We start from the raw sequence: 22,673 nt of genomic DNA on the forward strand, positions 1-22,673 counted from the left end.
GGCAACGCGGGCGGCTTCCCAGGTGGCCGAGCCCCGCGGTATCCTAACAACGGTGGCGCCGGGCCGACAGGGGCGGGCCCGCCGTGCCCCGGAGGAGGGGACAGGAGGGGACACGGCGGGGGCGCGCGCGCGCCCGGCGCCGGGCTTCCAGGAAACGCGAGTGCGGCCGGCGCTCCGGCCCCGCGCGCGTCCCCGACCCCGACCCCGCGCTCGCGCCCGCCCCCCCGCGCGCCCCCGCGCTCGCGCACGCGCACGCCGCGCCCGGCCGCCCTCGGCGCTGTCATGGCCGCCGGGAGCCGCCTCAGTGAGCCCCGGGAGGGCCGCGCGAGCTGTGGAGAGGCGAGCGGCGGCGGCAGCACCCCCCTCTCCGCGCCGCAGCCGCCGGTGTCGCGGCGCCGGTAGCGCCTGCCTGCCGTGGCTGCTTTTGCTAAAAAAGAGAAAGAAATTAAAATAAAAAAGAATCGGAGCGCAGGGGCGGGGCGGGCCGGGAAAGCTCGGACTCGGGGAGCGCACCGGGAAACTTAGAGGCGGCCACCAGGTGCGCCCCCCCGGCCCCGCCCGCCGCGCCCGCTCCGGCCCGCGCAGGTACCTGAGGGCGGCGCTCCGCTCCCGCCCGGCCAGTCGCCGCCCCTTCCCCGCCTTTTCCTGCCCTGGATCTCCGTCGCCGCTGCCGCTGCCGCTGCCGTGTCGCGGCGCCCGGAGCGGGGTGAGGACGAGCCCGGGGGTCGGGGTGGGGGCGCTGCCCGCCCGCGGCGACGTCGCCGGGGCCCCGCTCCCCGGCCCCTCCTCTTTCCCGCGCTCGCAGACCACCTGCGCGGAGGACCTGCGCCCCGAACCTGGGAAGCTGGGGTGGCGGGGAACCTGCGGCCGGGCCTCGGGGATCCGCACCCCGGATCCTGGGGTGCCGGGGCCGGGGGGCTGCGAGGCTGCGGCGGGGCCTGGGGACCCGCCCGCCCGCGCCCTTAGCAACTTACTTGACGGGCACCCCCCCCCCCCGAACCCCCAAACCAGACCGCTCCTCTTTAACGACACCTCGTCTTCCAATAGGGACCGGCGTTGTTGTCAGCCTCGCGGAGAGAGATTGGACACCTGCCCTCCGGGAGGCGGCGGCGGGGCGACGCCGAGCACGTCCCGCGGCCCCTGCCCCGGGCCCCACCCCCGCCGAGGACCCCCGCCGGGCGCGGCGCGTGTGCGGCCGGCCTCGCGCGGCCAGCCATGAACAGCGAGGGCGCCCGCGTCCCCTCCCCGCCGCCAACAGGTGACGGCGGGGGCGGAGGAGGAGGGGGCCGAGTGGAGGCCGCCGCCGAGGCCGGGGGCGCCCCGTCCCTGAAGCCGGGGCTCCCCATCAGGGGCATCCGCATGAAATTCGCCGTGCTGACCGGGCTGGTGGAGGTGGGGGAAGTGACCCACAGGGACATCGTGGAGACCGTCTTCAACCTGGTGAGTCCCGGGCGTTTCTGCCGGGTCCGGGGAGGAGGCTCCCTGGGGCGCGTTCCTTCCCTCACTGTCCACGACGGCTCCCCCCGCCCGCCCCCCACATTCGCCTCGACCTCCCGGAGGTTCTGAGTCACTCCGGGGTGGAGGGGATGCAGATAGAGCACAGCTGGTCTCTGAGAGCGAGCCAAGGACGAGATGCGCGAGGGTGGCAGGGCCTGGAGCGGGAGGGGGTCGGGGGTGGGGGCTTCATTCTTTTTTTTAAATTTTTCCTTCCTGGTCGTGTATGTTTGAGTCTACCATTTTTCTCTTAACAGAGTTTCTCGTCCAGTTCTTTTAAGTTCTTGTGACTTTTTCTCTTTTTAAAATTTGAGTCTCCTCAAATGTCAGTGTTGACCTTTTAAACAAAATGTATGCCAAGGAGGGTCGGCAGGAGATAAATTTGGTAAAGATTGATATTTATTTTTAATTCCCACTGGTTGCATGTTTAGAAATGACTCACAAAAGTTGCATTTGGGAGATGAGTTTAGGATTACGTTTAAAGAAGTCTTGTGGAAATGGAAAAGCACCTTGCAACAGGATGGAGGCAGGGACATTATTATACTCTTCCTTTGGTAGATTCCTGTCTAGTAGGAAAGCGCATTTGGCCACCAGGAGTTGCTAATTTTACTACTGAGAACTATTAAATTAAAAAAAAAAAAGAATGGATATGAGATACTTTCCTTTTTCCCTATTCCAGTTTTTAGAAAGTTATCTTCAGTAGAGACTTTTAAAGTTTATTTCAGCATCTGCTGCTTATCAACTTAATCAAAAGGGATTTGGCCTTAAAGTTCTTGGCTTCTTCCACTCAGCTTGTGTTAGAAGCTAGTATATTGTACTGTATGTAAAAGTGAAACAGTTGTAATGATTGCTTAGTCCTTTCCTCTTTTCCTCTGTATTTTCAAGGTTACACTTGTTTTATTCTAGGGCAGTTAATTATTTCCTTTACTAGACTTTTATTGCTAGTCAGGTCATTTGCAATGAGTAGCTAGATGAAATATACTTACTTTTGGACTATGAAAATTATATGTTTTCCCACCAGATTATTGTATTTGGAGTTTATGTATAAATACCACAGACTGACGTATATAAACAAACCAGAACTCGACATCTGCATTAAACTTCAATAGTTACTAGCAGTTTGGGAGTCTTGAGTATATATGGGGCTTTCATCAGTGGGTCTTGATAAAAATGGCACATTGATCATTTCTTTTTCTTTTTTTTTTTTTTTGCCAGTCCTGGGCTTGAGCTCAGGGCCTGAGCACTGTCCTTGGACTTTCTCAAGGCTGGAGCTCTACCACTTGAGCCTCAGCACCACTTCAGGCTTTTTTCTATGTATGTGGCACCAAGGAATCGAACCCGGGTCTTCGTGCATGCTAGGCAAGCACTCTACCACTAGGCCAAACTCCCAGCCCCCCTCCCCCACATTGATCATTTCTTTATCTCAAAACAGAGAATTGAAAACTCTTCTGATTTTCTATACCTCATGTGTCTTGAATGATGAACAGCAATCTGTGGTAGTCATCTTAGTAGGTGCAAGGCCCTGAGTTGAAGACCTAGTATCATCATCCCCCAGAAAAAATGAGCAGTAATAGCAGTGATATAATTCATAATTAATTTCTTATGTGTAGAGACACAGCATCTTTTTTTTGCCAGTCCTGGGCTTGAGCTCAGGGCCTGAGCACTGTCCTTGGACTTTCTCAAGGCTAGAGCTCTACCACTTGAGCCACAGCACCACTTCTGGCTTTTTTCTGTGTAGGTGTTACTGAGGAATTGAACCCGGGCCTTCGTGCATGCTAGGCAAGCACTCTACCACTAGGCCAAACTCCTGGCCCCAGAGACACAGCATCTTTGACAGAGGATTTAGACTCTTCTTTAGAATGTGCTGTGTAGGGGTGGATAACCAATCTAAATCACTTGCATTTTTATCATTAAGGAAAATCTGAATTCTGCAGTCATGGTAGGCAGTAGGCTTGGTAGAGATTTTAAGGTCAGTTACTTAAGTCCTGCAGAGTTGCTAGTTTGTAGGGTAGTAGGTGACAGGGTAGTTGAGGAAGAATCTATTCTGTTACACCTCTTCATCATTCTCTTCACAGATCAGGCTGGGAGAGTTTGTGAGAGGATTAGATAGCAGTTTCTCTTCTTTCCTCTCCTGTTCTTCTCCCTTTCAGAACTTTTTCATGGTCTCTCCATGAGGCTTTGGATACTCTGCAAACTCTTGGGAACTGAACTGAAGAAACTGCTGGGAATCTGGTCAGTCCATTTCAGTACTGGTATTCCCGCACCTATGTCCTAAGTAGTAGTTGCTAGTCTGTCTTAATTCTACACAGAGAAGGAAAATACATTAATCATTAAGTGTGATTTTTTTTTTTTTTTTTTTTTTTTTGCCAGTTTGGTCTTGAGCTCAGGGCCTGAGCACTGTGATTGGACTTTCACAAGGCTAGAGCTCTACCACTTGAGCCTCTGCACCACTTCCAGCTTTTTTTCTATGTATGTGGTACCAAGGAATTGAACCCAGGTCTTTGTACATTTTAGGCAAGCACTCAACCACTAGGCTAAACTCCCAGCCCCTAAAAGATTCTTTTTAATACACATATACCATTTTTTTTATTGTAATTAGTAAAAGGGTTACATGATATTTGCCAGATAGAAGGTGCATTAATTCACATACATTGATACCCTTTCACATGTCTTGGTACCCATTTCCCTTCCCCCACACATATACCATTTTATAGATGAGGAAACTGAGGCACGAAGGTTAAATGATTGTCTACAATGTGATGATTCTTAGAACTGTATTGTTTTCAGGAATGCATCTATCTCCTGAGTCAAGGTTGACTTGTTTGCTTCCCTGGCCAGTATTTATAGCTTAGGACACTGTAGTATATTGGATCCAGTCAAATAGTAATGGTGAAGTCTGCATTAGTAGATTTTATTTGTTATTCCCCCTTCTAAAACATTGCTTAGGAAAAGACCTATAGTTGGTTTTTCAAATTCATTATATGCAGAAAATGGATATTAACATATTTCTTATTTTATACATTGGATTAAGTTCCCAAATTGTGAAAAGTAGAATGCAAAGCAAAGAATGTGTCAGATGTGTTTGTTAGTCATGGAATATTCTAACAATACAAGCCCTGTGACAGTTCCAGTGTAAGGAACCAGGGAATTAGCAGTTACCACTTAAATCTTGCATGGTCCTCCTCCATACTTTCTTCACTGGACTTTTCACTAGTGAATATTAACCATATTTATAGCTGTGGTAACTTCTTTCTAGCTTTGACAGGCTATTATTAAAGCAGAACTATTTGTTTTTCCTTCCCTCTCTTCTTCCTTTATTTCCTCCCTTTTTTCTGACATGAGGACTTTCTATGTAGCTTAGGCTGGCCTTGAATTCCTGGACTCAAGTGATCCTTCTCTCTTAGCTGAGACAAGTGTACACCACTGTGTCTGGTAGAATATATGTTCTAAAGATTATTTGTTAAACTGGTTGCTGGTGGCTCACACCTGTAATCCTAGCTACTTAGGAAGCTGAGATCTGAGGATCAGGGTTCAAAGCCAGCACAGGCATGAAAAGTCCATGAGACTCATCTCCAATTAACTACCAGAAAACAGGAAATGGCACTGTGGCTTAAAGTCACAGAGAGCCAGCCTTGAAGTGAAGAGCTCGGGGACAGTGGCCAGAGCTCGAGCTCCACAACTGGTCAAGAAAAAAAAAAAAAAAAGATTATTTGTTAAATTTTATATACTTGAAAGAATATAAGCTTATACTCCTAGAAGTACACAAGTAATGTTAGAGCCGTGTAACTGCTTCAGAGATCTGTCTTTATAAAGTGGTGTCCCACTTCCTCTAATGTACCTTGGCCTTACTGTTAATAACTTATAAATTCATTTGAAATTTACTACCTCTCTTGTAATTTTTTTTTTTTAATGTGCCAGTCCTGGAGCTTGAACTCAGGACCTGGGTGCTGTTCCTTAGCTTTATTGCTTGAGGCTAGCACTCTACCACTTGAGCTACAGCTCTGATTCTGGCATTGTTAGTTGGAGATAGCCTCATGAGCATTCCTGCCTGGTCTCTCATCTCAGAGCTCAGCCTGCTGTGAGCCACAGGTACCTGCCTTCTGCAAGTATATTTTACAAAGATGAAAGTACACTAGTGTATTCAGGTTTTTCAAACTTTTGGTTGACTTTTACATTTTCCTTGTTGTAACTTAAAAAATCATTGGGCATGTGTGTATGTTGTGTAGTGTGTGTGTGTGTGTGTGTGTGTGTGTTTGTGTGTTTTATGGACCTAGAATAATGAATGGATTGGCACACATCAGGAATGGGCTGCTGGGTTGAAGGTTTTTCACCAGAGATTTAAAGGTGTTATGTGTGGAACTAGGGCATAGCTTAGTGGTAGAGCACTTGCTTAGAGTGCGGAAGTCCTGCCATTCATCCATACCACTATGAGAAAACAAAACAATTCTTTAAAGATAGTCTGAGGTAATTTAATTTAAGGTTAGAGTTTCCCATGCTTTTTTTTTTTTTGCCAGTCCTGGGCCTTGAACTCAGGGTTTAAGCGCTGCCCTTGGACTTTCTCAAGGCTAAATTTCTACCGCTTAAGCCACATCATCATTTCTGGCTTTTTTTTCTATGTATGTGGTATGGAGGAATTGAACCCGGGTCTTTGTGCATGCTAGGCAAGCACTCTACTACTAGGCCAAACTCCCAGTCCCTCCCATTGGTTTGTGGCCAATACATGTCTCAAGAATTTTTTTTTTTTTGGTCTTTTATGGGCTGGGCACCCATGGCTCATGCCTGTAATCCTAGCTACTCAGAAAGCTGAGATCTGAGGATTAAGGTTCAAAGCCAGCCCAGGCACTACCATGAGATTCTATCTCCATTTAACCACCAGAAAGCCACAAGTGGCACTGTGACTCAAGTGGTAGAGCAATAGCCTTGAGCTGAAGAGCTCAGGGATAGTTTCAGGCCCAGAGTTCAAGCCCCATGGCTGACAAAAAACAAAAACAAAACAACAACAAACAGTAACTATGGGGTGACCTTGTCCAAAAGAGAAATACACCTGAATTGTGAAAATGGTAACCCTTCTGTACAATACTTTAACACTTTAAAATTATATTAAAAGAATGATTTTTTTTTTTTTTTTGGCCAGTCCTGGGGCTTGCCACAGCCTTGGCTTGAGCTTTCTCAAGGCTAGCACTCTACCACTTGAGCCATAGCACCACTTCTGGCTTTTTTATGTATGTAGTCAGGAGGAATCAAACCCAGGGCTTTGTGCATGCAAGGTGAGCACTCAGATTTTTTTTTTTTTTTTTGCGATGAGATCTCTATGTATTCCCAGATAGGTTTGAAACTCAAGGTTCTCCTGTCTCTGCTTCCCCGGTCATAGGTTTTTTGGTAGTTAAGTGGAGTTAAGAGTCTTGGATCTTCCTGACTGGGCCGGCTTTGAATTGTGATTATAGATTTCAGCTTTTTGAGTAGGTAGGTTATGGTCATGAGCTACTAGTGCCCAGCCAGTATAAGATTTTTAAATTTACATTTTAAAGCTTCACGGATTAAATAAAAATTTTCATTATCCTTTGTGTGGTATTTGAAATATATCCTGCTCAGTACACTGATACAACTCGTTAATGACTAGAGGAGTTGAGCAGATCACAACAAAGTTCCATTCATATTCAGTGTACAATGTACACTTTGTGCCCTTAAAAAGGTAGCAGCTATTCTTTGACACCTGACTGCTGCATTAAAGTTTTGTGGACTTATTGGAGTCCATGTCTCAATTTTTTTGGGGAAAAATAAATCTAGATTAAAAAGAAAAAAAATTATTTTTGCTAGTCCTGGAGCTTGAACTCAGGGCCTGGACACTGTCCTTGAGCTTCTTTTGCTCAAGGCTAGTGCTCTACCACTTGAGCCTCAGAGCCACTTCTGGCTTTTTCTGATTATGTGGTACTGAGGAATCGAACCCAGGGCTTCAAGGATGCTAGGCAAGCCCTCTACCCCTAAGCCACATTCCCAGCAAAATCTTCAGCCCAGTGCGGTGTCTCACACCTATACTACTACCTACTCAGGAGGCTGAGATCTGAAGGTCACAGTTCAAGTCTAGCCTGGGCAGTAAAGTCCTGAAATTCTTATCTCTAGTTAATCTCTAGAAAAGGAGAAGTGGGGCAGTGGCTCTAGGGGTAGGATGGTAGCCTTAAGCTGAAAAGCTCAGGGACAGTGCCCAGGCCCAGGGACAATTCCCAGGAGTAGGGTGGTAGCCTTGAGCTAAAGAGCTCAGGGACAGCGCCCAGGCCCAGAGTTCAAGCCCCATGACACACAAAAAAATCTTAAAATGGATAATTAAATTATTAAAAAAATATAAGCCAGGCATCTGTGGGCTCACACCTGTAGTTTTAACTACTGCGGATGACATCTGAGGATCGAGATTTGAAGTCAACCTGGGTAACAAATTTGAGAAAGTGTTATCTCCAGTTAAGTAGTAAAAACTGCAAGTGGAATGTGGCTCAAGGATAGAATCCAACCATGAGGGGAAAAGCCAAGCAAGAATGAGAAGCCCTGAGTTCAAGCCTCAGTACTGGCACAGAAAAAATACTGAAAAATCTCTGGGTCATGTAGGTGGCTGCTTTTCAAGCTCTTACATGAAGTTTCATTGGAAAGATAATAATTTAGGATGTTTTTGTGTGTAGAATTTTTTTCCTCTGTAGTACCTGTCATTCTACATTTAAGGATTAAGATTTATTTAGTCTTAGAAACATTCTTATTAATGAGCTTTCTGCACTTGCCCTATCAATTTGTAATTTGTGTTATAAGTAAAACAAAACAAGAACTGGCATGAGAACAAGGCAAAAGATTTATAGGTTTATCTGAAAGTTCAAAGGTTGGGCAAGACTTATAGTAGCATAATCCTGTTAAAAATCCTGTTGTTGCCAGACACCAGTGGCTCAAAACCTGTAATCCTAGCTACTCACCAGGTTGAGATCTGAGGATCGAGGTTCACAGTCAGCCTGGACAGGAAGGTCCATGTGACTCTTATCTCCAGTTAAACATCAAAAAGCACGAAGTGGAGCTGTCACTCGAGTGATAGAGTGTCAGCTTTGAGCAAAAAACTCAGGGACAGCATCCAGGCTCCTGAATTTGCATGGATGCATGCCTGCATGTATCCACTACACATTTTCCCTCTGTTTCATTTCTGTTCTTTTTTCAGACCAGTTTCTCTGTCTGTGTAGCCCAGACTGGCTTCAGAGTGACACTCTTCCTGCCTCTGCATCCACATTGTGTGCTTCCTTGTCTGCTTGTTGTACCTCTCCAGCCTTCTGTGATTTCAGCTGACCAATTAACCTGTTGCTCTTCTCTTTATGGTTTCATATGGCTATGGACTGGGCAGTTGATACATGCAGTTTTGTTCACATCTCTTGGAGAGGTTCTCTGTTTAAACATTCTAAGCTAATTTGACTACTGCTGGTCAATGACTGTGCCTGTTGAAATAGTTGACTGGTTTAGGGTGTATATTTTCTGTATACAGTTCAGTGATTTTCACATAGAATTTTTTTTGGTCGATCATCGGGCTTGAATTCAGCCTGGGCTCTGTCCCTGAGCTCTTCAGCTCAAGGCTATCACCCTACCCTGAGCCAAGCCCTACTTCCCATTTTCTAGAGGTTAATTGGAGATCAGAGTCTCAAGAGAGTCCTTTTGTGCCTGGGCTGGCTTTGAAGCTTAATCCTCAGATCTCAGTCTTCTGAGTAGCTAGGATTATAGGCGTGAGCCACCGTGCCCCCCACCCCAGCTTTTTCACATTGAATTTTTTTGTTTTGCTTTTGTTTTTGTTTGTGGGGCTTAAACTCAGGGCCTGGGTGCTATTCCTGAACTTATTTTGCTCAAGGTTCAAGGCTTTGAATCCAGATCCTCAGATCTCAGCCTCTTGAGTATCTAGGATTATAGGTGTAAGCCACTGGTACTCAGCTTTTATATAGAATTTTATCCCTGTCACCATTAATTTTATTTCATTTTTAATTAATTTTTTTGTTGTTGATCATGGGCTTGAACTTGGGGACTGGGCACTGGCCCTTAGCTCTTTTGCTCAAGGCTAGTGCTCTTCTGCTTTAGCCACAGTTCCACTTCTGGTTTTCTCGTGATTAATTGAAGATAAGAGTCTTATGGACTTACCTGCCTGGACTGGCTTTAAACTGGCTTTCAAACAACCACTCTATTATTGTTGATACTTCTTTTATTATCTTAATCATAATGATGTTTTCTAAAGCTATTGTATTAAGTATTATGTATTTTGCCAGATATCTGAAAAAATAAAACTTTGCAAGTTTTTAATCAGATTTCTTTCTTGGTAGTATTTAAGATTGAACCCAGTGTCTTTTACTTGCAAGTGCTTATACTAATTGAGCCATGCCTCAGTTCTCTAATCTGATTTCTATAGGACTAATTTGACTTCTTGCTTTTTAGGTTATAAAATGTTCTTTTATTTCTGCTTAAAAACATGTATATGCATATATATATGCATGTGTGTATATATACACATATATAATAAACTTATACTATATCATATATATATGTGGCATGTTACACACGCATATCAAACTTACCTCTGTCTGTCTGTCTTTCTTGTCTTTCTTTTCTTTCTTTCCCTCTCTCTCTCTCTCTCTCTCTCTCTCTCTCTCTCTCTCTCTCTCTCTCTCTCTCCCTCTCTCTCTCTCTCTTTCTTTCTTTTTTGCCAGTCCTGGGCTTGAGCTCAGGGCCTGAGCACTGTCTTTGGGGTTTCTCAAGGCTAGAGCTCTACCACTTGAGCCATAGCACCACTTCTGGCTTTTTTCTGTGTATGTGATACTGAGGAATCCAACCTAGGTCTTCATGCATGCTAGACAGGTACTCTACCACTAAGGCCAAAAGTGTTTCTTTCCTTCTTTCTTGCTTGCTTTCTTTCTTGCTTTCGTCAGTTCTGGGTACTGTCTTTGAGCCTCTTGGTGCTCAAGGCTAGTCCCATTCCACTTGAACTACAAGCTCCATTTGTGGCCTTTTCTATTTATGTGGTAATGAAGAATCAAATGCAGTGCTTCATACATGCTAGGCAAGCATTCTACCACTAAGCTACCTTCCCAGCCTAAACTTTACCATTTTAACTTTTGGTTAAATATACAGTAATGCTGTTAGTGATACTGTGACTGATGGTTGATGGCTATGTAACTATCACTCAGGATCTCCTGATCCTCTTTCATGTTGCAAAAACATGAAACAATAATTCCTGTTTCCCTTTTTCCAGTTCCTGGCCCTGACTTTCATTTTCTGTCTCTGTGTAATTTTTTAAAATATTTTTTTATTGTAATTAATAGAAGGGTTACATTATATTTGCCAGATAGAAGGTGTATTACTTACTAATCATTGCTACCCCTTCTCATGTTTTTGTCCCCATTTCCCTCCCCCCGTGTAATTTTTTTTTAAATAAGAATTATTTTTGATACTGATGAAAATACAAAATGGGGAAAAAGTTACCTGGGGTTCAAATGATTCACAACTGTAACCGTATCTTTGTGAAAGCTCAAAATGGAAGGATTGAGGTGAAAATGGAAGGACTGACAGAAACATTTGTGGAACTCCTTTTTTGGGGGGATCAGTTTGATGCATGAACTCAGGGCTTACACATGGTCTTTGAGTCTTTTTGTGCTCAAGGATGGTGCTCTAATACTTGAGTCATAGTGCCCCTGCCACTTCTGGTTTTGAGTAGCTAATTGGAGGTAAGAGTCTCATGGGGACTTTTCTACCCAGGCTGGCTTTGCACTGCAGTCCTCAGATCTCAGCTTCCTGAATAGCTAGGATTTTTTTTTTTTTTTTTTTTGTCCTGGGCTTACGCTCAGGTCCTGAGCACTGTTCTTGGATTTTCTCAAGGCTAGAGCTCTACCACTTGAGCCTCAGCACCACTACTTCTGGCTTTTTTCTATGTATGTGGTACCGAGGAATCGAACCCAGGTCTTCGTGAATAATAGGCAAACACTCTACCACTAGGCCAAACTCCCGGCCCCTAACTTATTTTTGACCTGAGTTGAAAGGCTAGAGGCATGGCTCAATGACAGAGTTGTGTTATTTATTTATATATTTATGTATTTATGTATATTTATGTATGTAGGTATGTATTTATTTATTTATGCATGACAGTCTTGGGGCTTGAACTCAGGGCCTGGGCACCATCCCCAGGTTCCTTTTTGTTCAAGGTTAGCGTTCTACCACTGTGCTACTGTGCTACTTCTGGCCTATGTGGTACTGAGAAATCAAACCCAGGGTTTCATGCATGCTAGGCAAGCACTCTACCACTAAGCCATATCCTCAGCCCAGAGTTGTGTCTTTTAAAAACAAAGGCTTAAATTCAAACTCCAGGAATGTTTACTCCTCCCCCACCCCAAACAATTTTAATGCTATAGATTTTAGTATTTAACATCTTAGAAAAGAAGACATTTGGAGGATAGATTTAACAATACTAAATGAGTTTATCAGATTATTTGTAACTGGCATGGAGATATCCCCTATGTAACAGTGCCATTTCAGTTCTGAGTATATTTGATAGCTCACTGAATTCATACTTGGTGGTACTAAGTTGGAATGGAAAATTTTAAGTGAAATGGAAAAATCATCAGAGTGGATAATTCCTGGGACAGTGTTTCTTACACTGTTTTCCTCTCTGACTTTCTAGTTCTGTCATCATTTGTGTAAATGCATCGACCACAATGTGGGTACTCAGGTACCCTGCTTGGTAAATTGCTGGAGTTCTGTTACATTGCAGTCTCCTGAGTCATTTGGTTTTGCTGATAAGCATTGCCCTACATTCTGTGGCTTCTTTGTTTGCCTTGTGTCCTCTGTAGTCCTTTATTTGACCCAACTTTATGGTCTTTCTGTAGTTCCTGGTAAAAGTGGAAATATTCTGGTGAATATCATGCAAATTAGGAAGGAAACATTGTTGTTGTTTTTTTTTTTTGCCAGTCCTGGGCTTGAGCTCAGGGTCTGAGCACTGTCCTTGGACTTTCTCAAGGCTGGAGCTCTACCACTTGAGCCTCAGCACCACTTCTGACTTTTTTCTATGTATGTGGTACCGAGGAATCGAACCCGGGTCTTCATGCATGCTAGGCAAGCACTTTAACCACTAGGCCAAACTCCCGGCCCCAGTTTGTCTTGTTTTTGTTCGCAAATAAATGGGAAATAAAAATCTTTGGTAATCTTAGCATTTATTATATGTCAAGAAGGATTTCTCTGACAGTCAAATTATGGTCTTATGTTGGAATCCCAGTTATCTCAATCTACACCATTTTTTATTTTTTTTTTCCCTTGAAGTGTGGAGGTTTAATTTATTTCAACTTGTCCTTATCCTTTATTAGCATTTATTTTGGGTGTTTATCTTTATCCAATCAGTTACCTAATCAAAATAATTAGCTAGCACCTTTGGGTTTCTACACCTAGAATTGTTCAGTTTTACCTTTTGGACTCATGAAGGTGTTTTTAAACATTACACGTTTTATTAAAGCTGTGTATTGCCTTCCTTATGATTAAGTACACATTCTAGACTGTGATTTAAGAAACAGTTGACAACTCAAGTCCCAAATTGTTAGAAGAAAAATTGATAATGCCGAGTGCCTTAGATCTCCAAATACATTCAATATACTGGGCATGCTAGATCTCGTTTAGTTTTTAAAAGCTTTAAACTAGTCTATTGATAGGTAATAAAAACTGATAGCCGAGAATATATATACAGTATATAGGAAGTAGAATAAATAAAAACATAGTGTTTCATTATACCAAGAATAATGATATGACTGATGAATTAATTTGTTTTACTCAGAAAAAATTATATTTAAAAGTATATCACTTTATTTTTTTACAGAATAATGATGAGTAAATGTGTTTTACTCAGAAAAAGTTCTGTGTGTGTGTGTGTAAAGAACCTAGAGAATTATGGGCCAGGAGTTTGGCCTAGTGGAAGAGAGCTTGCCTAGCATGCACAAAGACCTGGGTTCCATTCCTCAGTATCATATACATAGGAAAAAGCTGGAAATGGTGCTGTGGATCAAGTGGTAGAGCTTTAGCCTTGAGAAGGTCCAAGGACAATGCTTAAGCCTTGAGTTCAAGCCACAGGACTGGCAAAAAAAAAATTAAAAAAAAAAAGAACATATAGAATTATGCATTTTCAACTAGAAAATACGAGTGGCCTGACACCAATGGCTCACACCTATAATCCTAGTTATTCAGGAGGCTAAGATCTGAGGATTGTAGTTCAAAGCCAGAGTGGACACTAAAGTCTGTGGGGCTTGAACTCGGGGCCTGGATGCTGTCCCTGTGCTCTTCAGCTCAAGGCTACCACCCTACCCTACCACTTGAGCTACAGCACCCCTTGCCTTTTTTTTGATGGTTAATTGGAGATAAGAGTCTCAGAGACTTTTGTGCCCCAGCTGGCTTTGAACCACTATCCTTAGATCTCAGCCTCTCGAGTAGCTAGGATTACAGGCCTGAGCCACTGGCATTCGATTTTATTTTTTTAAATATGTATATTTTTTAGACTTACAGAAAAAGTTCTACTACCAGCACCCCCCAGAATGGTGCATTTGTGAATGTTCCTACTCTGATATCTGATTATCACCCAGAATCCCTAGTGTTCATCCTGCTTCACTCTTGGTGATTGTGCATTCTAGAGGTTAGGCAGATAATGATAGGTGTTTGCCATTATATTTTCTTTTTTTTTTTTCTTCTTTTTTTTTTGCCAGCCCTGGGCTTGAGCTCAGGGCCTGAGCCCTGTCCTTGGACTTTCTCAAGGCTAGAGCTCTTCCACTTGAGCCTCAGCACCACTTCCGGCTTTTTTCTATGTATGTGGTACCGAGGAATGGAAGCCAGGTCTTCATGCATGCTAGGCAAACACTTTAACCTCTAGGCCAAACTCCCGGCCGCCATTATATTTTCATACAGATAGTTTCACTGCCTTGAAACTCCTCTGGTTTATCTGTTCCCCACCCCTCCCGCCAGCCCTACCTGGACGCTACTGATTGTTTCACTGTCTTCTGGGTTTTGCCTTCTCTAGAATTTCTTATATTTGGATTCATATAGAATGTAGCCTTTCACACTAGCTTTTTTCAGATAATAACTATTTTTACATTTCCTAAAGGTCTTCTTGTGACTAAGTAGATCATTTTTCATATTCTTTTATTTCTCTCACTTAAGAGAACCAAGGAATAACCTTCCTGGTAAGTCACATTGCATATTTTAGACATTTTTTAAATCTTATGTATTAAAGTTACTAGGGCAGAATCATTAGCAGTTTGTACTCTATATTTATAAATTGCTGATTTCATACTTATCTTCTTTTGAAATATTAGTTTACAGCATGAATATTAGATTTGATCAGACAAATTATATGTGTTTTGGCATGACATTTATCCTTTAATTTGTTACTTTTAACAGTATAAAAAGACCAGTCAAACTATTAACTTACAGAAAGTGAGCCCATGTAATCTGAACCAAGGGAGAATGTGACACTCAAGTGCTTCAGAGAGAGCATGTTGCTGTTGGATGAAATTTCAGGTAGGAAATAACTGCATTGTTTGGTATCAGGTAGTCAATTTAGTACATTTCACTTTAACTTTTTAATTATATAAGGAGACAGAGAAGATAGCAAAGATGGCTTGAGTCTTAGGAAGTATTTATTTTTAATAAGTGGGAAATGGCTTTACTTTCTTTTTTTTTTTTTTTTTTTGCCAGTCCTGGGCTTGAGCTCAGGGCCTGAGCACTGTCCTTGGACTTTCTCAAGGCGAGAGCTCTACCACTTGAGCCTTAGCACCACTTCCGGTTTTTTTGTATGTATGTGGTACCAAGGAATCGAACCTGGGTCTTCGTGCATGTTAGGCAAGCACTTTAACCACTAGGCCAAATTCCCGGCCCAACCATGGCTTTACTTTTAAGTGTGTAACACTAGAGGAAATATGAAAGGTTTTGTTTTTTTTTTTTGATGGCATTTTCCTTATTTATTTATTTATTGCCAGTCCTGGGACTTGAACTCAGGGCCTGGGCACTCTCTTTGGAATCTTTTTGGTCAAGGCTAGCATTCTGCCACTTGAACCACAGTGCCACTTCTGTTTTTTTCTGTGTATCTGGTTCCAGGAAATTGAACCCAGGGCTTCATGCATGCTAGGTAAGCACTCTACCACTAGGCCACGTTCCTGGCCAAGCCCTTTTATTTTATTTTTTTGTGGTGTTGAAGATTGAACCCAGAGCCTGTGTATGCTGGGCAGGTGTTCTGTCATTGCTCTGTATCCTCAGTCCCTGACATTCCCTAATATTGGACAGTCCATTCATGATAATGAAAAAGGATGGGCTTATAGTAATTTCATTTCCCAAATTTGTTTAAAAGGATAGTTTATCTTGATAAATACTGCTTTGTATCATTTTATTTTTCCCTTGTTTGATAATTTATGTCTATTTAACTTTCCTATAGTGCTGATAGTCATTGAGAATCATTTTATTTCTCTTTAATTTTTGTTGAAGCTGCTTGAATGGGGACTTGGTCAGTTGTGGGGCTTGAACTCAGGGCTTGGGCACTGTCCCTGAACCTCTTTGTGCTCAAGGCTCTCTAGTGCTCTACACTTGAGCCACAGCTCCACTCCCTCCTGGCCCCGCTCGCTCCGGCCCGCTCGCTCCGGTCAGGCTCGCTCCCTCACGCTCCTGGCCCCGCTCTGGCTGGGCTCCGCTTGCTTGCTTTCGCTCTCTGTCGCTTGTTTCAGTCTCGTCTCTGCCACTTCCGGCTTGGTTGTGTATGTGGGATACCGAGGAATCGAACCCGGGTCCTTGTGCATGCTAGGCAAGCACTTTAACCGCTAGGCCAAACTCCCGGGCCCCCATTTTTTTTTTTAAGTGGTTAATTTGAGATAAAACTTTCATGGAGTCTTTTCTACCCAGGCTGGCTTTAAACTGTAATCTTCAGATCTCAGCCTCCTGAGTAACTACAGTTACACACGTGAGCTGTGGGGCTTGAACTCAGGGCCTGAGCACTGTTCTTGGGTTTTCTCAAGGCTAGAACCCTACCACTTGAGCCATAGCACCACTTCTGGCCTTTTTTTATGTCTGTGGTTCTGAGGAATCGAATCCTGGTCTTTGTGCATGCTAGACAAGCACTCTTAACACTAGGCCAAATTCCCGGCCCTGGCCCCTATTTTTTTTTTTTTTTTTTTTTTTTTTTGCCAGACCTGGGCTTGAGCTCAGGGCCTGAGCACTGTCCTTGGACTTTCTCAAGGCTAAAGCTCTACCACTTGAGCCACAGCACCATTTCCAGCTTTTTTCTATGTATGTGGTACTGAGGAATCTAACCCGGGTCTTCGTGCATACTAGGCAAGCACTCTACCACTAGGCCAAACTCCCAGCCCCCCTGGTCCCTATTTTTAAAGAAAGTGTTCTATCAAGCTTATTTACTTTGAACAGCTTGACTTCTTAAAGTTATTGAAAATGCTGACCATAGACATTATTTCAAATATTTATGAGATAGTGCTTCTTAGTTTCATTATTGTAGTATTGATTTTTTGGAAGATGCTGATAAGGGGAATCTGTAGCTTTCTAGTTTTTTTTTTTTTCCCCTCAGTAGTTACGTGTGAAAGTGCATGATGCTTGCATGATATAAATCCACTTCTCCATCTTGGTCCAATCACATTCATATGTTTCTCCCTCTGTCTGCTCATTGGCTAATATAATACATTTATTGCACTAAATTTTCAAATGATGATCCACTAAATGGGTTTCTTTTTTTTTAATTTAATTTTGTCAAGGTGATATACAGAAAGGTTACAGTTATATATGTAAGGTAGTGAGTACATTTCTTTTTGAACATTGTTACCCCCTCCCACGATTTTCTCCCACTTTCTCTCCCCTCATCCCACAAAATGAATGCCCATTATTTTGGGTATGGTTATGGGGCTTGAACTCTGGGCCTAGGAGCTGTCTCTGAGCTCTTCAGCTCAAGGCTGTTGGCCTACCCTTGGGCCTGGGTACTGTCCCTGAACCTCTTCAGCTCAAGGTTATCATTCTATCCTTGAGCCACAGCCCCACTTCCCGTTTTCTAGATATTAATTAGAGATAAGAGTCTCACTGTTTTGTAGTGCCCTTGTAGTGCCTGGATTGGCTCTGGCATTGATCCGTGATCCTCAGATCTCAGCCTGAGTAGTTAGGCTTACAGGCATGAGCCACCGCACCTGGCTTGAATGTCCATTTTGACTTTCTTTCAACTACCTTCTGCTTATTATTCTTTTTATTTAGTTAGCTAGTTGTGGTACTGGGGATTGAGCCAGTATCTGATACTTGTTAATAAGCAGGTACTCTGTCATTGAGCCACATCTCAAGTTGCATATGTCTGTTTTTGTATAGTGTGTAAATTCTTTCCCCACACTCTTCTATGTGTTGAGCATCTCAACTCTGAATACTGAAGCTTATACGTTTTGGAACATTTTATATTTCGTATTTCGTACTGGGGATGCTCAGCCTACAAGAGTAGGCATTGCAAGTCAAGTTTTAAAAAAAATGAGATGGCTGGGAGTTTGGCTTAGTGTTAGAGTGCTTGCCTAACATGCACGAAGACCCAGGTTCAATTCCTCGGTACCATATATAGAGCAAAAAGCTGGAAGTGGTGCTGAGGCTCAAATGGTAGAGTGCTAGCCTTGAGAAAGTCCAAGGACAGTGCTCAGGCCCTGAGCCCAAGCCCAGGACTGGGAAAAAAAAAAATTCATTTGTTGTAGTTTGATTTTTATTATGTTGTCCTTTGGTACTTTGTTTTGAATTATAGTTAGAAAGGCCTTCCTTAGATGTTTAAAGTTTTATTGATTTCTTCCAACATTCTGATAGTATTTATTTATATACACACATTTAAATATTTGTCTTTCTCAATTAGTCTCTTTTTTAACTTTCTTGACTTTTGTAAGCTATTCTATTGGTCTTAGGTCTCAATATTTTTGGGGTATCATGTATATCTAGCAACATTTCTTTCTTTTTTCTTTTTCTTTTGCCAATCTTGGCCTTAAGCTAAGGGGAAGGGCCTGAGCACTGTCCTTGGGTTTTCTCAAGGTTAGACTCTTACCACTTGAGCCACAGCACCACTTCCAGCTTTTCTGTGTATGTGGTACTGAGGAATCGAACCTGGGTGGGTGTTCATGCATACTAGGCAAGAACTCTACCACTAGGTCAAACGCCCGGTCCCTCTAGCAACATTTCTGTGTATCTCTTCTTGGGTGATAATCCTTTAAAACATCTTTAATAAAGACTAGAACTGAGAATATAAGTTACTTTTACAAGACATTTTTCTTGTTTAGTAAATTTAGATAATGTGCAGTATTAAAATGCATTGTATAACTATTGCTTTTTTGATGTATGTGTGTTTGTTTGTGTTTCTGAGTGTGTGTCAGCATTGAGGTTTGAACTTAGAGCCTAATACTTGTTAGGTCTGCCTGGTAGAAATGATTCCTTCTCTTGGCATTCTGTGCACCCTGGAAATCCCCGCCCAGACTGTAACCCTGGCAACTGTCATGTCCCCCAGTGGGAGGTTCCCCCAGTCTGAAGTATTTCCTCATCCTCTGAGGTCACATCCGCTTCTGCTGTCTCCCCCCCCAATGTCTTACTTCCAGCCATAAGCCTCTCTTTCTTCTGCCTGACTCCATCTTGTGGGACTGTAGGTCTGTTTTCTCTTTTTCTCTCTCTCAATAAACCTTCGCCTCTTAAACTGCGTGGAGTTTCCTTTCGGCAAGCCTTACAATACTGTCCCTTAGCTTTTTCTCTCAAGTATATCAGTGGAGCCACAGCTCCACTTTCAGCTTTTGGCAGATTAGTGATACCAGTCTCAGGGTACCTGCCTGGGTTGGCTTAGAACTGTGATCCTTAGAATCAAACTCCTTAGTACCTAGGATTATAGGTATTCTGAACCATTGGCATTTGGCTGAGTATTGTTCTTTGAAGGTAATTGAACCATGTATGGTGGATATACATCAAAAGTTTTCTAAGAATTTCTGCAAGAAATCAGCTTGTGTATAAGCAGTGAAGATTGAATGTTAGTAGTTCATAGAAACTGCATCCAATTTTGATGGAATTAATGCTGTAATATAGATATTTTAGGATCAGAAATTAACCAATCTTTATGTAAACAAATTTCATTATAAAGTAAATAAGTTAGAAGCACTAAACAAAGTAAATGTATAACCAAAGGGCCAGTGACTGTGAAACTATTTCATAGGTTAAGAAATAGAATTTTGTTAAGTGTCTTAGAATACAATTACAACTCTATTTTCTCCAACTGTGATGCCTTAGCTTTTGTAATAATACCTTCCCTTTAGAGTATATCGTCTAAGGGTATGTACTTAGTCTATAATTTAATTGTGCTTTTTTCCAGCCTTGAACTTAGGGCCTGGGCACTGTTCTTGGATTTCTCAAGGCTAGAGCTCTACCATTTGAGCCACAGCACCATTTCTGGCTTTTTTCTGTATATGTGGTACCAAGGAATCGAACCTAGGTCTTTGTGCATGTTAGGCCAAACTCCCTGCAATTGCTTACTATTTTAATGTGTTTTAAAGTTTCAGTCAGATTAGTTTATCTACTGACCAACCTGAACTTTTTGACCTTTAGTTTTCCAGTCTTGATTTTGATGGCTGTGTTACCTTGATGTAGTTAAACATGTTCTTCTGTTCTTGGCATTACTTGTATTTGATAGCAGAAAGTAGAGGCTGACTGACAGCCTTCCATACCTGTTGTAGGCCTCTAGGTGGTGCTGTGTTCTTTCATCAGGAGGCAGTTAGGAAGCACTGTCTTTGTGATGTAACCTGTGGATGCTCCCTTTCTAGACTCTTAATTTCTCTGGGCTTTCATACATAGATACATGTGTGTGTGTGCGTGTGTGTGTGTGCACTGTTAACTAGAATATTTCCATGAAGACATGTTTTCTCTCCTGTACTTGGCTACCTAGTAACAGTTACCATTGAATACTTAGATGAGCATTGAGGTAAATGCTCAGTTCCTTTCCTTTCTTTATTAGTTTTCAAAATAATAGTTATTTTCCTTTTTTTTTTTTTTGCCAGCCCTGGGGCTTGACCTCAGGGCCTCAACACTGTCCTTGGACTTTCTCAAGGCTACAGCTCTACAACTTGAGCCACTGCATCACTTCTGGCTTTTTTTCTATGTATGTGGTACTGAGGAATCGAACCCAGATCTTAGTGCATGCTAGACAAGCACTCTACCACTAGGCCAAACTCCCAGCCTGATAAATCTTTATTTTTATTTTTTAGCCAGTCGTGGGACTTGAACTCTGAGCCTGGGCTCTGTCCTTGAGCTCTTCAGCTTGAGGCTACTATCCTACCCCTTGAGCTGCAGCACCACTTCCAGTACTTTCCTTCTTATAATCCTTAATCCTCTAGTGGAGACCAGTTAATTGTTATTTAAATTTTGCACCATTATGAATGAATGTATTTAGATGTATTTGATTATAGTTAGTATGTAAACATATAATTTCTACAGAGGGGTTACCATGTCATAAGTCAGATAATGAGTATATTTCTTTTGAAATAAAGTCACCCCTTCCCTACTTTCTTTTTGTTGTTGTTGTTGTTAGTCGTGGGGCTTAGACTGTGGGCCTGGGCACTGTCCCTGAGCTCTTTAGCTCTAGGCTACCGCCTTACACATTGAGCCTCAGCACCACTTCTGGTTTGCTAGTGGTTTATTAGTGGTCTCTCGGACTTTAGTTCCCGGGATGGCTTTAAACCATGATCCTTAGATCTCAGCCTCCTGAGTAGCTAGGATTATGGGTGTAAGCCACTGTGCCCAGCTTGCCTGCCTGCCTGCCTGCCTGCCTGCCTGCCTGCCTGCCTGCCTGCCTCCCTGCCTCCCTCCCTCCCTCCCTCCCTCCCTCCCTCCCTCCCTCCCTCCTTCCTTCCTTCCTTCCTTCCTTCCTTCCTTCCTTCCTTCCTTCCTTCCTTTTTTTCTTCTCTCTCTCTCTCCCTTTCTTTCTCCCCCCCCCTTTTTTTTTTTTGTTGTTGGTTATAAGGCTTGAACTCTAGGCTTGGGCACTGTCCCTGGGCTCTTCAGCTCAAGGCTAGCACCCTACCACTTAAGCCCCAGCACCACTTTTAGTTTTCTGGTGGCTAATTGGAGATAAGTGTCTCAAAGACTTTAGTCCCTTATCTGTCTTTGAGCCGTGATCCTCACATCTTAGCCTCCTGAGTAGCTAGGGTTACAGGTATGAGCCACTGGCGCTGTACTTCAGAAGTGGTATTTTAAGACCATAATCCAGGGCTGGGGATGTGGCTTAGAGGTACAGTGCTTGCCTAGTATGCATGAAGCCCTTGGTTTGTTTCCAGAAATAGCATTGTGGCTCAAGTGGTAGAGCACTAGCCTTGAGCACATAGAGGCTCAGGCGCAGAGCCCTGGTTCTGAGTTCAAGTCCAATGACCGAAAAAAAAAAAGTGATGTTGATCCTATGTGTTGGGAGTAAAGAATTGGTGATGAGTTGTATCAATGTATCTTTAAATGATTTGTAGAATTTACCAGTGAAGCAATCTGGGTTTTTCTTTGTGAATTAACCAAATTTTAATTTAGTTAGCATATTATTTTATGTTAGATTTTCCAGACAGATTTGTTTATAATAATCATGTGTAACCCAGTTGGAGAGAATACTTTTTTAGGCATAGGTATGTGTTAATGCTCAAGTGATAGGAACTTGGCTTATATAAAAACCATTGAGTTTGGGAGTTTGGCCAGGTGGTAGAGTGCTTGCCTAGCATGCACGAAGACCTGGGTTTGATTCCTTGGTACCACATAGAAAAAAGCTAGAATTGGTGCTGAGGCTCAAGCAGTACAGCTCTAGCCTTGAGAAAGTCCAAGGACAGTGCTCAGGCACTGAGCTCATGCCCAGGACTAGCAAAAAAACCCCAAACAAAAAAACAACATTGAGTGACATTGTGTAAAAGGAAATACACTATTTATCTGACTTATGTAACTAACTCCTGCACATCACCTTTATAATAACAAAAAACATTTAAAAAACAAAAACCATTGGTAAGATTGCATGAGGGTGAAGAGGAGGTGAGGAGGCTGGAAATAGAGCAGGAGCAGACAGGAAATGTACTTGAACGATGGTCGATGGGCACATACTCAGGGTACAAAATATTGAGGAGGGAAGTGAGATTGAGAAGAGGCTGGGAGCT

General features: G+C 43.0%; 1 protein-coding gene across 1 annotated transcript in view; it reads left to right on the forward strand.

Annotated features, from left to right (window-relative positions):
• Positions 1 to 276: 276 nt before the first annotated feature.
• The window catches only part of Lrba (LPS responsive beige-like anchor protein), a 400,347-nt gene continuing 377,950 nt past the window's right edge, over positions 277 to 22,673 (forward strand). The window contains exons 1-2 of the mRNA XM_090356865.1: positions 277 to 706; positions 1,048 to 1,440. Coding sequence (XP_090212991.1) covers positions 1,216 to 1,440 — 225 coding nt within the window. The 5' untranslated portion in view covers positions 277 to 706; positions 1,048 to 1,215. The remainder of the gene's footprint in view (positions 707 to 1,047; positions 1,441 to 22,673) is intronic.

Source organism: Megascapheus bottae, chromosome 23, assembly GCF_031878675.1.
Source record: "Megascapheus bottae isolate mThoBot1 chromosome 23, mThoBot2.hap1, whole genome shotgun sequence".
In the NCBI taxonomy this organism is placed as follows: domain Eukaryota; kingdom Metazoa; phylum Chordata; class Mammalia; order Rodentia; family Geomyidae; genus Megascapheus; species Megascapheus bottae.